The sequence below is a fragment of the Notolepis coatsorum genome, assembly GCF_963971535.1.
Source record: "Notolepis coatsorum genome assembly, chromosome: 9".
Classification (NCBI taxonomy): Eukaryota; Metazoa; Chordata; class Actinopteri; order Aulopiformes; family Paralepididae; genus Notolepis; species Notolepis coatsorum.
This window is the reverse complement of record NC_140173.1, coordinates 1,195,036-1,211,330: the sequence shown is the minus strand read 5'-3', so window position 1 is coordinate 1,211,330 and position 16,295 is coordinate 1,195,036. Positions and strand designations below refer to the sequence as shown.

General features: G+C 40.8%; 1 protein-coding gene across 1 annotated transcript in view; it reads right to left on the bottom strand.

Moving 5' to 3' along the window:
* The window catches only part of psme4a (proteasome activator subunit 4a), a 184,325-nt gene that overhangs the window by 73,638 nt on the left and 94,392 nt on the right, over nt 1-16,295 (bottom strand). Inside the window, 9 exon segments of the mRNA XM_084322234.1 lie at nt 931-1,140; nt 1,479-1,610; nt 1,922-2,017; nt 2,495-2,557; nt 2,698-2,796; nt 2,923-2,978; nt 10,228-10,284; nt 10,678-10,733; nt 12,794-12,889. Coding sequence (XP_084178360.1) covers nt 931-1,140; nt 1,479-1,610; nt 1,922-2,017; nt 2,495-2,557; nt 2,698-2,796; nt 2,923-2,978; nt 10,228-10,284; nt 10,678-10,733; nt 12,794-12,889 — 865 coding nt within the window.

The window sequence follows — 16,295 nt, the reverse complement described above, 5'->3', positions numbered from 1 at the left end:
GTAATCCTACCTGGAGGGGAGAGAAGAGATGGTGGAGGTAAACGGTACACTACCGCCCCCCCCACCCCCTCTCCCAGTGAGCTGTGGTGTTTCACAAGGAAGCATACTAGGAGCGCTACTGTTCCTAATTTATGCCAGCAGGGCTGAGTCGTCTGCGAACAGGAACAAGTAGCAGTCACAAGCTGATGACATTTGCATAAATTAGGAACAGTAACGGTCCTAGTATGCTTCCTTGTGGAACCCTGCAGCTCACTGAGAGGGGGGGGGGGGGGGGTAAGTGTACTGTTTACCTCCACCATCTGTTCTCTCCCCTCCATTATGATGTTTCTGCGTAAACAGAATGCCTTGTGGAGGGGGGGGGGGGGGGGGGGTTTGCTCGTCAAAATGAATCGGATGATTTGCAATTTTTTTGCTATGAGGAACAACATACAGTTAAAACGTATACTTACTACAGCTGAAATGAAGATGTGCCATTAGTTGGCAATTTAGGAAGTGAATTTCAATACATGTTTTGAGTGGCGTTTATCCCCTCTCTCACGCAGCAGCAGCAATATCCATGCTGTGTACAATGTAACATCATAGTGAAACAGGGCAATTCCATTTTAAACTTGCCTTCAAAAAGCCCAGGTATCAATCAGACCTCATAAGCACAGTAGTCCTGGGAAATAATATTCACACCTGATGTCACAAGGTATATGGTTCAATCTGTCATGCACTAAGTGGCTTTTCACCATTCAACTTGCTGACATTGTTTTATATTCTTTCTTGCATGCACACATCTACAACTAACAATGCCATTGACCATGTGTTGAATTTTGAAACGATATAAGAGACACTTATTGGATACATCTAATTCATGCACTAAGAGGAGAATCTATGCTTCATGCTGTCGCTGGAGAAGACCGTTAAAGTGTTGCGAGAGACTCTTACGGAGAAGTCAATGCCGATGGTCTCATACTGCCGGTGGATTTTGTCAGCGAGGTCGTCAAAGAGGCGGACAATGGAGGGCTTCTCCAGGGACATGGCCGAGCTGAGGCCCGAGCGGACGATGGCCGGCCACGTCAGGGCGATGCACTCCCAGTCGTGCAGGTTGGCCAGGCACACTCCGCTGTGGTTCCCCAAGAGGCAGTACAAGGCACCCTGGAGGGGTAGAGAGAATGTACAGGGGAGGAAGCAATTCACAAATGTTCAAAGGCTACAATCTGAAATATAGACCCGTCGCATATCACTAAAGGTGATTGATACATTGACAACATTTGGAGGCAATATACAAGGGCAATACTGCTTTAGAAGTGATGGCGAACAAGTCGATGTGGATAATATAACGGTTTATAAGGAACGACATTTTAATGTAAAATTTCAGATGATCATGATTAATCTATAAATGGACTTATTGGATCTCAATTGCCTCTACATATTAATCATGTATCATATAAGCCTGTGTTTGTCATGGAACAAAAGCAGCGGCGTACACCTACTTTGAATTGTTGCTGTGTGACGCTACTGCGGTCCGGTTCCAGAAACTCCAGGACGTGTGGGATGAGGTCTCTGCAGCAGAAGTTGTAAGTTCCCAGCGCACTGAATAGAACACTCTGGGCTCTGCTGCGTACCTGGTGGAATTACAGAAGATATGGTTAACTGGAGAGCACTTTTCTTACATATTTTCTATTTAAAAATACCTTTTTTTATACTTTTATTTATATAGATACAGAATTTGTCAATATAATTTTTTCATATTTCCAGAATTAGGCCTAGCCAAGATGAGGAGCACGTTCAGCCACAGACACACCACAAATCACCCCGGCCAGTCCTTCCTGCCAGAAGCAACCAGGCTCCACAAACATGGGCATGGACTGCTGCCAATAGTTGGAGAACTAACAGCCGGAGAACTTGAGAACTGTTAGGACTGTCTTGATCTCACCTGACTGTAGGTGCTTGTGGACAGCCTCAACAGGTCTTTCATAAGCTCCTGGTGAATGGTTCTGTATTGACATCCTTCCACTGTCAGCTTACGCAACTGATGAATCACAGAAGAAATCCAAAGTTGAAAAAAGTAACAAAATAACAATCCCCCCCACCCCCACAAAGTTTTTTTCTTTTTGTGTTAAAAGCATATGTTTTTACTAGGGATGTCCGATATTATCGGCCTACCGATATTATCGGCCGATATAGGCATTAAAATGTGATATCGGAAAATATCGGTATCCGTTTTAAATTTTTTATTAAATTTTTTTTACATTTCTATAACCTTTATTTACCAAGGCAAGCAAGTAAGAAGAAATTCTGATTTTATTTATTGTCAAAAGTATGCATAATGTTGTGTTAATTCCACAACAAGAGATATGTAATGTTAATTACCTGAAATTATAAAAATTTTGGGGGGGGGGGACCCTGCATATATCGGTATCGGTTGATATCGGTATCGGAAATGAAGAGTTGGACAATATCGGTATATCGGTATCGGTAGCCAATATCGAGCATCCCTAGTTTTTACCTCGTGTTGGAGCATGACTCTGTCTATGAGCAGGGCTCTGATATGCTGCTTTCTTCCATGAAGCTGCAAAGACAATAGAAATATATTAGGAACATTTAACCACACAAAGTTGTGACCTGTGTTTGTGATGGTTCAATTGTCTGCCCTGGCACAGCAACCCTTGGGGGAAACACTGCATTGATTGGTCGTGTTCGGCCTCTTACCCGATTCTCCATGGATTTCTTCACCAGGTTGAAGCTCTTCCAGCGGGAGTCAAACTCGTGCTTGTGAGAGCCTTTGAAGTGCAGCAGGTCACTGATGATCTGTGAATGATGTACAATGTCAAATACAAATGGGGGGGGGGGGCATGGCCATGGTTCTTTACAATTACTAGGAGGCAACATGACTCTGTTGAAATGAATTGGGGACCTAAATCACTTCCTGCCTACCTTGATTATAGAGAAGAGGGACTTGGTGTCGTCTTCCGAGTGCTCCAGAATGTAGTCTGAACAGGGAAGGGGACAGAAACCACATGAAATACGGCAGCGCAGGAGGCCAAGTGATGACGGTTTGAATGAGACAGGAAATTGGTTAAGGGTGGGGTGGTAGGTATGTAGGTAGTTAGTAGTTACAGTGGTACAATCTAGAATGGAATCCACCCTAAGTCATAATTCACATTGTACTATTCCAATGATCTTGGCCATTAAGTAAACATCTATAAAACTTTGGCAACCGTGTCCCTAAGCTGGAAACCCGGGCATCGAGACTTGGATCTGCGATGTCGCCAAGTGACACTTTTTGGAGTTGGTCCATTGGCAGTGAATTAGTGACAGACTTTGTAGGCTCATAGGATTTTAGTTTGAGCTATTAAATCCAATTATTATTATTTTTTATGTACAGTAGGCCTTACAGCTCTAAATCACAACATGGACCAATAACAAGTTGCTCCACTATTCAATGTCTATGGAGCAGCTCCAGGATTTATCTATTAACCCCTCAAGGCCGATGGGCCCGATTCCGCGCCGAGATATATTTCACGTCATAAATAGATCAATACAGTCCGTATTAATTAATGTTGCGCTTCTTTTTCAAATGTAGCGAAGAGTAAAGACCCTAACTCTATCAAAACAGCAGTCAAAGTGTATATTTCCAGGACTACGTTTGTTTACCAATGATTTTAACACATTGACCGCCGGGGGTTGTGCCCATCTTATACCCCTCTCTGCCACCGTTAAAAGCCTATGGAGATGTTTACCTTCTTTGCAGGGCTATAACTTTTTAAATTGTATTGCTATATTGACATTACTATGGCCCATTCAACATCGATTATCTATCGTTCAGGATGTGGAAACGTTATACTTTTTCATTCATACATTGTTGTGTTAATACCTTCGAGAATATAAGTATGTTTTTAATATTTTCTGCTGTAATTCCAAAAACGCATATGATAGATTATCGATTGGCGTTTCTTTCCCATACACGCTATATTAAAAAATTCAACTGTATATGATCGGTATACATTATGCTTCGTCGTGCGTGGAGGAAAGGGGGGGGGGGTCGTTTATAATTCCTTGATCATCAGTAACGGCTTTATGTAGTATGGGTGGATATATTGATCAGATGGTTTGCAAACAAGGAAATGCACAATCGGGTTGAAAATAACGTTACTGTTCTCTTACCGTGCGCCAATGATACTGGAGGAGAAAGATCCCAATTATTCGTCTGCGATCGCCTAGATCCATTTCCAGTTTGTATGGCGCAATAAACACCGAAATCATATCGATTATTGCGTTATGGCAGCGATCCATATGTACTATAGTGTCTGTCAGGAGTCCCGTAGCGAGATGTGACTGCCGGAGGAATTTCCTCGACGCACCGATGACAACATCCGGTTTTGGCGAGAGTGTAACTCGCCCGACCATCCACCAGGCGGCGGTATTGAGCCGTTGCAGTCCCATCTAGGGTCCCGCTAGGGCATCGGGGGTTGGGTGGATGAATTATGAATGCCATGGCGAAAAAATTAAATATTGATCTCAAAAACACTGTACAGCGATGTTGGCGGTCAACGCATGGCGGGCAATAACGCTGAAAAGCGATTTTGGCGACCAATGTGTTAACACTTTGACTGCCGGAAAACGCTTAAAAGCGTAATTCCCGGCCATGCTCAAGTTGCCGGAGGACGCTTTACAGCGTCCTTATATCAATATTTCAAAAATCTGCGATCGGATTCATATTTCCCCTCCGCTGGCCTGAGATCCACCAGGAGGACCCACTGAGCTCTCTGGCGGTTCAGGAGCGCCATCTGGTGGCCGATCGGCGCAATCGCCAAACAGGAAGTGCTATGGAGGTTGTGCTGGTCGGCCGTATTACTTCCGGGCACTCTGTTTGGCTACCGGGACTCGATCTCGACACAATACATAGCGATCGATTGCCAATAACTCGATAAACAACATGATTTGGACGTATATACCATTATACAAGCTGGAAATGGACCGGGTAAATCTACATCCCATAATGATAAAATTTCTACTCTACGATGATCGCCCAATGGCGCGCGGAGACTGGGGTGAGTTTTAGCGTGTAAAATTACCGTCTTCGATACCAACTGCTATGATCAACATTTGACCCACATTAGATGATTGGTATAACGCTGCCCACGGAATTATAAACGCCCCCTAGCCCATCCGGTCAACATCAGATGATGTGTAGTAACTAGAAGTACGTCTAGTTGGAATTTTTTATATCGCGCTGATTGCCATAAAACTGTATTGCATCATCAATATAATGCATTTGGGGCTATAGATCACGTTCTGGAGAAAGCTGCAGAAAGAGATGAAAACATACTTATACATTAGACCATACTTTACTATGAATATGTGAATGAAAAAGTTTAACGTTGCTACACAATGAACAATACATATAGGACTTTGAATGGGCCCTAATAATGGCAATGTAGCAATAGAATTTAAAAAGTTATAGCCATGCAAAGAAGGGGTACTTCTCCATAGACAAATAGAGCCGGCAACCTATGGTATATCATGAATTTAACCCATGGCAACCAAAGTGTTAAGTGTTATTAGCAAAATAAGAGTTTATAAAAAATCTCTGCGAATTGCATCGGAAACCGGATGATTTACACGCGAGGAGACCCATTCTCCTTTGGTTCATTACAATTTACTCAAGCATAGTAACCGACACAATATTTCAGATTTTTAGATACCAAGAACATGCAAATGGCCTTGTAGAAGTGGAGAAATCTTCCATTTACTTGGGTATGTACTAGGGCTGAGCCCAAACGTTCTGACCTTCGTTCATTACGTTGGCATTCGAATTCGAAATCAACATTTGAATTTTTTTTGAAGTTTATATATATAGTTTACTCGTTATTGGGCGCCATGCGTTGAACGCCAACAACGAGTAAACTCGTTATTTGGTCAGTTTTTTTTTGTTTTTTTTTGTAATATTCTATTCAATGTCACGGACCTGTATGTTGCTGTTAAAAGGCATACTGGGACCCCAAAGGTGCAGTACCGGCCAGATCCGGCTAGGTGGCAGTATCAAGAGTGCAGTAAACCCTGTTCCAGACCGTGTGTTACCGTACTTTTCGCACTATAAGCCGCACCTGACTATAAGCCGCAGCAGCTAAATTGAATGATGTGTACATATATAAGCCGCACTGGACTATAAGCCGCAGGTGTTTTAATGTTTAATTACCATATGTAATTAGCATTGGGACACAATACTGTCGGACAAATAACAAGAATTAACTCATTTACAAGTTGTATTAAGTTTAGCAAATAAGGGAACAGATAAATAACATTTCAATGCAGTCAAAAAAGCAATATTTAGATTTTTACATTTTCGGGTTTGGTCAAGTCACATAAGCCGCACCGTTATATAAGCCGCATGGTCGAAAAATGGGGGGAAAAGCCGCGGCTTATAGTCCGAAAAGTACGGGCGTACTTTTCGCACTATAAGCCGCACCTGACTATAAGCCGCAGCAGCTAAATTGAATGATGTGTACATATATAAGCCGCACTGGACTATAAGCCGCATGTGTTTTAATGTTTAATTACCATATGTAAGGAGTGGAGCCTGCAGCTTAATTTGACTCAACACAGGAAACCTCACCCGGCCCGGACATGGAAAGGATTGACAGATTGATTGCTCTTTCTCGATTCTGTGGGTGGTGGTGCATGGCCGTTCTTATATTGAGCTTTAAGTTCCCACCTCTACAGAGAATGACTCCCACCTCTACAGAGAATGACTCCCATTGGGACACAATATTGTCGGACATATAACAAGAATTAACTCATTTACAAGTTGTATTAAGCAAATAAGGGAACAGATAAATAACATTTCAATGCAGTAAAAAAAGCAATATTTCGATTTTCGGGTTTTACCCACATATAAGCCGCACCGTTATATAAGCCGCAGGGTCGAAAAATGGGGGAAAAAGCCGCGGCTTATAGTCCGAAAAGTACGGTATTTATTGTTAACTTTTGTCAGACACAGCCACAATGTACGAAGGGGTAGCACTAGAACTAGCAAACTCTTCCACACAACTCATACAATGCAAGGGGCATTGAGAACATAATAACTAACATTCTCACATAGCAAGTGAGAAAATTAAGAACTGTATTTCAGCAAATGTACTTAATTCTCTCTCTCACACACAGCAAGCAATTGTCACACAAACACACAACCCACACCCAGTAAATAATTCAGGCTGGGAAATATAGTGTGAAATATAGCCCCAGTCAGGCCACTTTCTAAGTGGGGGTCCCCCACCAGGAATTATTTTGTTACAAAGACTTAATTTCCTGCATTCTGGTGCAGGAATTTTTTTATTTGTACCCTTTAAATGCCAGTGTTTGTGATGGGCATTACAAATTATTAAAAAAAAATAAAAAAATAACACATATTCAATACATTTTCGAATTGTAACCCTTTAAATGCCAGTTTGTGTGATGGCATCACAAATTATTGTTAAAAAAACACAAGTAAAATATTTTCAATATATCAAATGCAAAGTAAATTTTTCTGGGGGGGGGGGGGGTTATTACAGGCTAGGCATGTGTCAATGATTAGCAACAACACAGATTTTGATGCATTTTAATTTTTTTGGAATGTCAGATTTAACAACAACTCTTTTCAGAAAAGTGGGAGTATTTCATTTTTTATCTGACATTACAAAAAAATCTAAAAATAAAAATGGTTATGATTCAGGGCTGAAGTTGAATAAAAGATGTATGACTGTTTAGACTGCATTACTCTCTGTCACAGTGATCTCCTGGTTGTTCCCCACCTAGGTTATCTAACTATCGCGCCGCCGCAACTAGAAACACTGGCCTGGCCTGCTTCTAAGTTCAGTGGCCTGACTGCAAAAAAAGAATTATATTTTTAATTTATTTTTGTAATTTTTTTTTCTTTTCTTTTTCTAATTATAATAAAAAAAAATATTAACACTTTGATTGCCAGCGTGGCGTGCACTATTTATCGTTGAATGCCACCACACACGGGGGACACGCTGATATATAGGTCAAAACAGATCCGATTACCCCAAGACTGGTAAAATAAATTGCTTACCTCAGATCAGATGTTATCCAAAAAGATTATTCCAATTCCTGATCGCCATTCCAAGTATCGATCGCGTTTATTGATTCAGCGTTGGGTACTGGAAACACATATTCCACGCTGTTCTGCGGCTCGGCGATCAACCTGGGTCTCTTCAGATGCCTCGCCGGAGAAGTAACATGGGGGGGGGGGGGGGGTCCAGCCTCCTCATCAGTCTAAACCAATGGGGTGCAGTTACACAGGGAGAGACGGTATTTTCCCAATTGAGCTCAGAGAGAGTCTGCAACACTAGCGTGAGGCTCGATTGATGAAATATGAATTCAAATCGCTAATAAATAAAAAATACGACAAACAAACGCTTGAACTAACGACAAAACGCGTCCGTGGCACTCAAAGTGTTAAAAACAAAGGTTCGAACGTCCGTTCGAAAAACCCTGACGAAGTTCGAAGCCCAAAAACAGGCTTCAGGGACAGCCCTATTATGTACTTTTAGACACACCTTAATGCCTCAGCTTAATGACAACTGGCCTAAAAATAGTCAAATATATATATTATATCAAACTTGAGTGCCATATTAACACTTTGAATGCCCATCACGAGATATCTCGGGTTATCAGCCCGCCCCCTGAATGCCCATCACGAGATTTTTTTTTTATTTTTTTTTATTAGCGATCTGAATTCATATTTCATCAACCGAGTCTACCGTTGGTAAGCCTGCCCCACCAGGCGCTCAGATGTGAAAAAAGCGCCCCCTATCGTCTCCCAGATGGTAATGCACCCTTTTGGATTGGACTCAATGAAAATGGATGAGAAAAAAAACCTCCGGAATCCACATTTTACTTCTCACTTTTTGGAATGGCGATCAGGAATTGGAATAATCCATTTGGATACCATCTGATCTCAGGTAAGGAATCTATTTGACCAGTCTTAGGATAATCAGACCTGTTTTCACGGAGACATAAGCTTTTCCCCTATATGTGATATGGCTGTTTTGACTGTGCGAGTGATCAGGAACTAAGAGAATCGATTTACAGCTTGCGGCACCAGCGTGCATACGTACACATATACTATCAATAAGCTAGCGTTTATTTGAAAACGATTCATAAATAGGCAGAAAAATTACAACGTTCTAGAATATTACAGTATCAGGGCGTTTATCAGGGATTCTTTTTTCCCCCTTGAAAACGAGGGCTTTTCAAAATGCTATCAAACGGAAATGAACCGATAAAAAAACAATCCGCTTCGACAATGTTGACTGGAAATGAGTCATTGATAAGCGACGGTCAGACTAGACACATAGCCATAATTTAAAACATAGATTAGGCGATATTAACGTTAACATTGAAGTGGATGGTGGGCATTCAAGCACTAAATGTGCGCCCCCTGCTGGGCACTGAAAGTGTTAAGCATCCATCAACATTTCAATTGAAAATATTATTAATAACATTACTAACTATTATAAAACCCAGCAAAAAAACTGCTAATTTGGCTGTTTGGCAAACAATTTCTTAGCATTGTTTGGGATATAATTGGTATCACAGAATTAATTGTGTCATTTTGGTAATACTGTAGGAGCCAATTTAAGAATTGGTTATGTCCTATATTCATGTTTTGATATTTGAATTTGATACGTTTAATAGTCTATAGTTTAAAAAGATTTGTCATGATTTGATAAGACTTTGTTTGTTTAAAAAGAGACAATGAGACAGTATGTGATAAAAGATTTTATTTTGATTGACCGGAAATGTCATGCGACTACTTATATCAGCTGGGTAGAAGACAGCTGGAGTTGTGAAAGAAATCAGCGTAGATAGTAGGGTCATATTTTTTGACCGTGCGACGAGTGATTTGACATGTTATGTTTTTCTTTTATTTATTAAATTGTAAACTATACACGTGGTCCTGTCGTTCGCGTTCAAGACTCCCGTTATTCACCTACTTCAAGGGTGTTCGAAACTCAGATGTTTGGATATTACACCTACAAATACATTTACAAAAATGTAAATGACAATAATTAAAATTAGGTTTGAAACTCATTTCTAATACTTATTATTATGTACATAAGACCTTAAATTACATAGTTAGAAGCGGTCCACATATTAACAAATCAAAATAGAGCTGTAAGGTATTTTAGAAATAATGTGTGAATTCTATTTTAGGACTGAAGGGACACTTACGCAGCAGCTGCCTCATCACACCACAGATAGCATCTCTGTAATTCTCTCTGGACTCATCTGTAGACGGAGAGAGAGAATAGAATCACTGCGAGACTGCAGTTAGTCACAACCCTACAAACTAGACCTGGACAATATAGAAAGGAATGCACTTAGGTACTAATACTATGACTAATCACACATTAAGTAATCCATCTGATGTTCACACTGGACTGCATGGGAAAGTGTGGTACAGTATCAATGAAGCACATTTTCATTCTCAAATATCTCAGAATTTTTTTTGTGAGAAATCTGACTTGATATTTCGTTTTAATCATTAATTTGTACAATTACATTTTGTATTATAAACATACAATATGATCACATAGACATTTGGTATATTGTTGAACCCTACTACAAACGGCAACACCTTTTTATACAAACACTGAACACAATTAACAATAAAGACCTCACCATACTGCATTCCTGTGTAGAGTCTCGTCTCATCCAGATTGACCATACTATGGACCCTGTAGGGGTGGGGGGGGACAGCAGAATGTGAAAAACCTTAGACATAGACGACTTGGAAACCATCCCAATTAGTATGGGTTCTAAAGCTTTGTATGGAGATTAATTACAAAATCACCCTCAAAACCTGCTTTTAACTAAATGCAGCCCCACATTTTAATTGAGAGGCTTGACTCTAATCTCCCACACCAGCTTCTCATGCTGATTCTAAATGTCCTCACTAAGAGGGTCCAGCAGGTCTTTGTCAATGGACAGATGTCCAACATGTCTATTTCTAACACTGGCTCCCCCCAAGGTTGCGTGTCGTCTCCCCTCTTATTTATTATGTATACGGACAGGTGCAGATCGCTTCACGACCACAGGCATCTGGTTATGTTTTCATATGACACTGTCCTTGTATCCCTACTGCAGCGCTCCGAGACTGATCATGGATCTGTACTTCACGACTTTGTGAAATGGTGTGATGAGAATTACTTGGACCTCAACGTCTCTAAGACTAAGGATATGATAATTGACTTCAGACACAACTCCGATCATCAAGTCAGTGTAATTCACGACGAGGATGTCCAGATTGTTGAATCCTACAAATATCTGGGAACTGTGTTTGATTGTAAACTGAAGTTCAACTTAAATATAGAGTCCATTGTCAAAATAGGTCAGCAGAGGATCTACTTGTTGAGAAAGCTGAACTCTTTTATTGTTAGTGTGAAGATCCTGAGCACTTTTTATGGTTCTTTTATTGAAAGCCTCTTAACTTTTTCTTTTATCTGCTGGTTCAGTGGCCTATCTATTAAAGATAAGAACAGCCTACAGAATATTGTTAGAGTGTGCTCCAAAATAATTGGAGTCAAACAGAGAGAGCTATGTTCTCTCTGGACGGACCAGGTGGTCAAGAAGGGGACGAGCATCAGAAATCAATCTCTCTATGCTCCGTCTCAGCAGTTTTCGCTGTTGCCTTCTGGCCGCCGTTATGACGTTCCGTTGAGTAGGACCAACCGTTGCGCTAAATCTTTTGTCCCCTCGGCTATCACACTTTTAAAACACAGACAGTAGTCACTTTAAGTAGCCTTTTACACCTAGTTGTCTGTTTTTACTTTTACTTTAACTGGACTGTGTATAGCATGGAATGTTGTTGCTGTGTTGTCGTTGAGATGTTTTTGTTTTTGTTACTCGTGCAAAGCTACAATATGAATTGCCCCACGTGGGATCAATAAAGTTGTCTGAATCTGGGGGGGGGGGGGGTCTCTGCTACCCAATTTTTGGACAGCTGTTATACAGAACTAACGGCTCATTCGCGCCAGGGCTCTCAAAACATTTGACAAACTATAATTTGACAGAAATTATGCATTTTTTACAGAATTACGTTGCAGTGTCATAGCAGTCGGGAGCTTGGCATCTTTTGTTACCATAGGTATGACGGAAGGTTTGACCAAAGCAGAAATGATAAACGCTGTGAGACATAAAGAGGCCATTAGAGTGATATCTCCCTGTTTTCATATGTTATTGCATATTCCTCTACAAGAGTTCATGAATAGTCAATCATAAACACAGTCAACTCATTTAATTGACTTTTGCTTTGAATGCCTGGTCTCAAAATGTTATTTCTGACACACCTGTGAGGAGACATAGGAGAGAAGGGCCAGGTAATACATTACATGGTGTGTCCAGGATCTTACTTATCAATATGTCAATTTGCAATTATTGCTAATGAGAGCCTGCGGAGAGTACGCCTAAATGCCCATTGACCTATCTCAAGCCTGCCTTCTTTTCATGATCCTCCAGTCACAACCGGTGCTTCCGGGATCAAGAAGAAGAGGCTGATGCGGGAGACAATTGTGCCCGTCAATCCCAAGGGCCCTGCTCCTGAACATCTATGGAGGTGTGTGTGTGTGTGTGTTCATGTGCAAAAGTGAAAAAAAAATCTTTTATTAAAAGTTAAATATCACTTGAACTCTTATTTTCAAAGAAGTAATATGCTCCATACATAGTATGTATGTATGCATGTATATATATATATATATATATATATATATATATAAACGGTGTGGATGCTAGAGCTTACAGTTCAGGGATGGGCACTCCTTTCAGGGGGGGCAACAGACTCCCTGCTCCCAGTAGACCGTGCTGAACAATGGCCAGGCTCTGTAGGACATCATCTCTGGGGGGGAAACAAAAACCCACAAAAGAATCAGACAATAATAATAATAATAATAATAATAATAATAATAATAATAATAATAATAATAATAATAATAATAATAATAATAATAATAATACATCTATTTTATATAGCGCTTTTCCAGGTGCTCAAAGACGCTTTACATGGGCAGGAGAGACAAACTATAGCAAAACAAAAAACAGAACAAAAATAATACATGACAAAATAAAATAAAACCGAGAGAATTAGAGGTCAAAAGCAAGATTGAAAAGGTGAGTTTTGAGGGCTGATTTAAACGATGTCAGGGTGTTTGCATCACGGATATGGCTGGGGAGGGCATTCCAGAGGGAGGGGGCAGCAGCAGCAAAGGCCCTGTCGCCCCAGGTCCGGAGCCTGGTCGTGGGAGGTGTTAGGAGGTTGGCATCTGCAGACCTAAGGCGACGGGTGGGCGTGTGACGGTGGAGGAGGTCGGACAGGTAGGGAGGGGCAAGGTTGTTGAGGGCTTTAAATGTGATAAGTACCTAGTATTTTAAAATGTATCCTGTATTTGATTGGAAGCCAGTGGAGGTCGTGGAGGACAGGGGTGATGTGATCAGAGCGACGGGGGGAGGTGAGCATGCGGGCAGCAGAGTTTGACATATTGGAGTTTATTGAGAATAGTGTTTGGTGAGCCGTAGAGGATGCTGTTGCAGTAATCTAGTCTTGATGATATGAATGCATGAACCAGTGTTTCAGCAGCGGAGAGTGATAGGGAGGGGCGAAGACGAGCAATGTTCCGGAGGTGGTAGAAGGCCGATTTGGTTATGTGGTTCACATGGCGGAGGAAAGAAAGGGTGGAGTCCAGGATGATGCCAAGGTTACGGACGTGAGTGGAGGGGGTGACAATGGTACCATCAATATTTAGGGTGAAATCCTGGGTGTGGCTGGTGAGGGATTTTGGACCGATAGATGATTTCTGATTTATTGCAGTTTAATTTGAGAAAGTTATTTATTTATATATATACAATATATACAATAATCTAAAACAATACTTTTACACAACCAAACCAACCAAGCTTGGCAAGATGCAGGCTAATTCTCACCGTTTTGAAAAACCCAATCTCTTTTCAGTGTGTGTAAAATTGTTATTCATGCTTCCAAAAGTGGTTTGTCTGAGGGAAAAGTGGTGTTCACCATTTGATATTCGGTAGGTCGACTTTTTTGTGGTGTGCTAAGGACTGCAGGTGAAATGTTTCATCTTCCTCCAGTGAACCTAAAAGCCGCCAACCAAATAATATTTTTTTTTTAAACAATGTTTTTATTGTACATTTTTTCTTTTACGCAAACATACATATATACAAACAGCACATGACAAAAATAAAAAAGACATCCTTCAATCCTCTCCCTTCCCTAATTACAACACAATTGACCTTTCCGCAGACATATTACCATAGAAACAATTATTGTTAATGCTTAATTGTTAATCGTTAAAGGGGAACTATTTTATAAATGGCCTTCCTCAGTGTCCAGTACCGTCCCCCAGCTATGTGGATTCATATCTACAGGCTCCACGTATCCGACTCTCAATGTCCAAGATTCCTCAACCACCTAATAATGTGGCAGTCGGTGTGGCATTTGGCCCCATGCCACACAGTGGTAGGAGCCCAGCCTTAAAATGTCCCAAGATCCTGAGGTAGAACAATGCTGCTTTTCAGTACCTGATTAGAAATATAGAACAATGATCCTCCTACTTTCCTTTTTTTCCAAACCTTTCAGAGGTGTTCCATAGACTCACAGGAACTGTGTAAAAGTTCCAACACCGTGAAAGAAACAGCAAAATAGCTCTCCTTTAAATTACCTACAAGAAATCACGGAAATATCAGCACAAAAATAAAAATAAAAAATAAACCAATATAAAAATACAATACAAGATACACTAATAAAATAACATAAAATGAATTAAAATAAATAAATAAATAAAAGATAAAAATAAACAACTGTCAGCTTTAAAGGGGAACTATTTTACTATTTCTTTCACTATTTGGGCACTTTTACACAATTCCTGAGTCTATGGAACACCTCTGTAATATATATATTTTTTTTTATTCATTGTTTTGTATTTCTAATCAAGTCCTCAAAAACAGCATTTTTCTACCTCAAGATCTCGAGCTGTTTTGAGCCTGGGCTCCTAAACCACTGTGCAGCGTCGTCTTCGCCTGAACATTAACATGCAGCAGTGTCTTTATGACATCACATATAGGCACATTTTCAAATGACTCAGTTCAGTGAGGGTGAATATTGTGAGAGGAGAATTGGAAGAATGCGCCAATATGAGAATTTTGAGACATAGATCATATTAATATAAGTTCACATAGCTAGGAAACAATGCTAAACACTCAAAAAGGCCATTTATAAGATAGTTCCCCTTTAACACTTTGATCAAGCTCTTGTACCGGATCTCCTCTCTGGTAAACAAGAATACCCTGAAGACTCTGGCAGGAGCACTCATTCAAGGGTACTATGACTATGCGTGCACCTCATGGTACCAAAGCACCTCAAAGGCGCTTAAAACAAAATTACAAACATCACAAAACAAACTGGTCAGACTACTACTTGACCTGAACCTCAGAACCCACCTCACCCCTGCCCACTTTGACAACCTAGGATGGCTTAGAGTAGAGGACAGAGTACAGCAACTTGCAATGGGCCTGGTCTACAAGATACACTATACGACCGGGGTGCCCATGTACATGTCAAAATACTTCCCAAAGGTCAGTGAATACCACAACCACTACACCAGAGGAAGCTCAACAAATCATGTTAAACCCAGATTCGGCTCAAACAAGGGACTAAACACGTTTCGCAATTATGCCACAACAATGTGGAATGCCCTACCCAAAGCTGTAAAGGAATGTGAATCCCTGCCTACATTCAAAACCGCTCTTAAAGAGCACCTACGGGAGGCTGCAATTCTAAACTGGCCACCGTAAATGCCCAAAACCCCCACCACCTCCTAATAGACAGTCTCCTCCCCACCGCATGTATATATTCCCTCCCCGCCGTATGTATATTTCTCTCCCACCCACCCACCCCCCCCCCCCTCCTAATGTACAGTCCCCTCCCCATCATATGTATATACTCTGTCAGGATCTAGGGGTAACAGTACTGTATATTTGAATACCGTTTATGTAACAAATGTATCAGTACTAAATACCTATATGTCCCTATGCCATAAATGTCATGTATGTTGTGTATGTCATAAATGTCTATATGAATTGAAAATGGGGGACCCTGATGGAAACAAGACAAACGTCTTTCTCAGGTCTGCATCCCCTTAACAATTGTATGTATTGAGCCGTACTGTATTGTACCCATTCTGCAATCTGTTAAATAAAGTTTTCATTCATTCATCGCCATGGTTAAATTC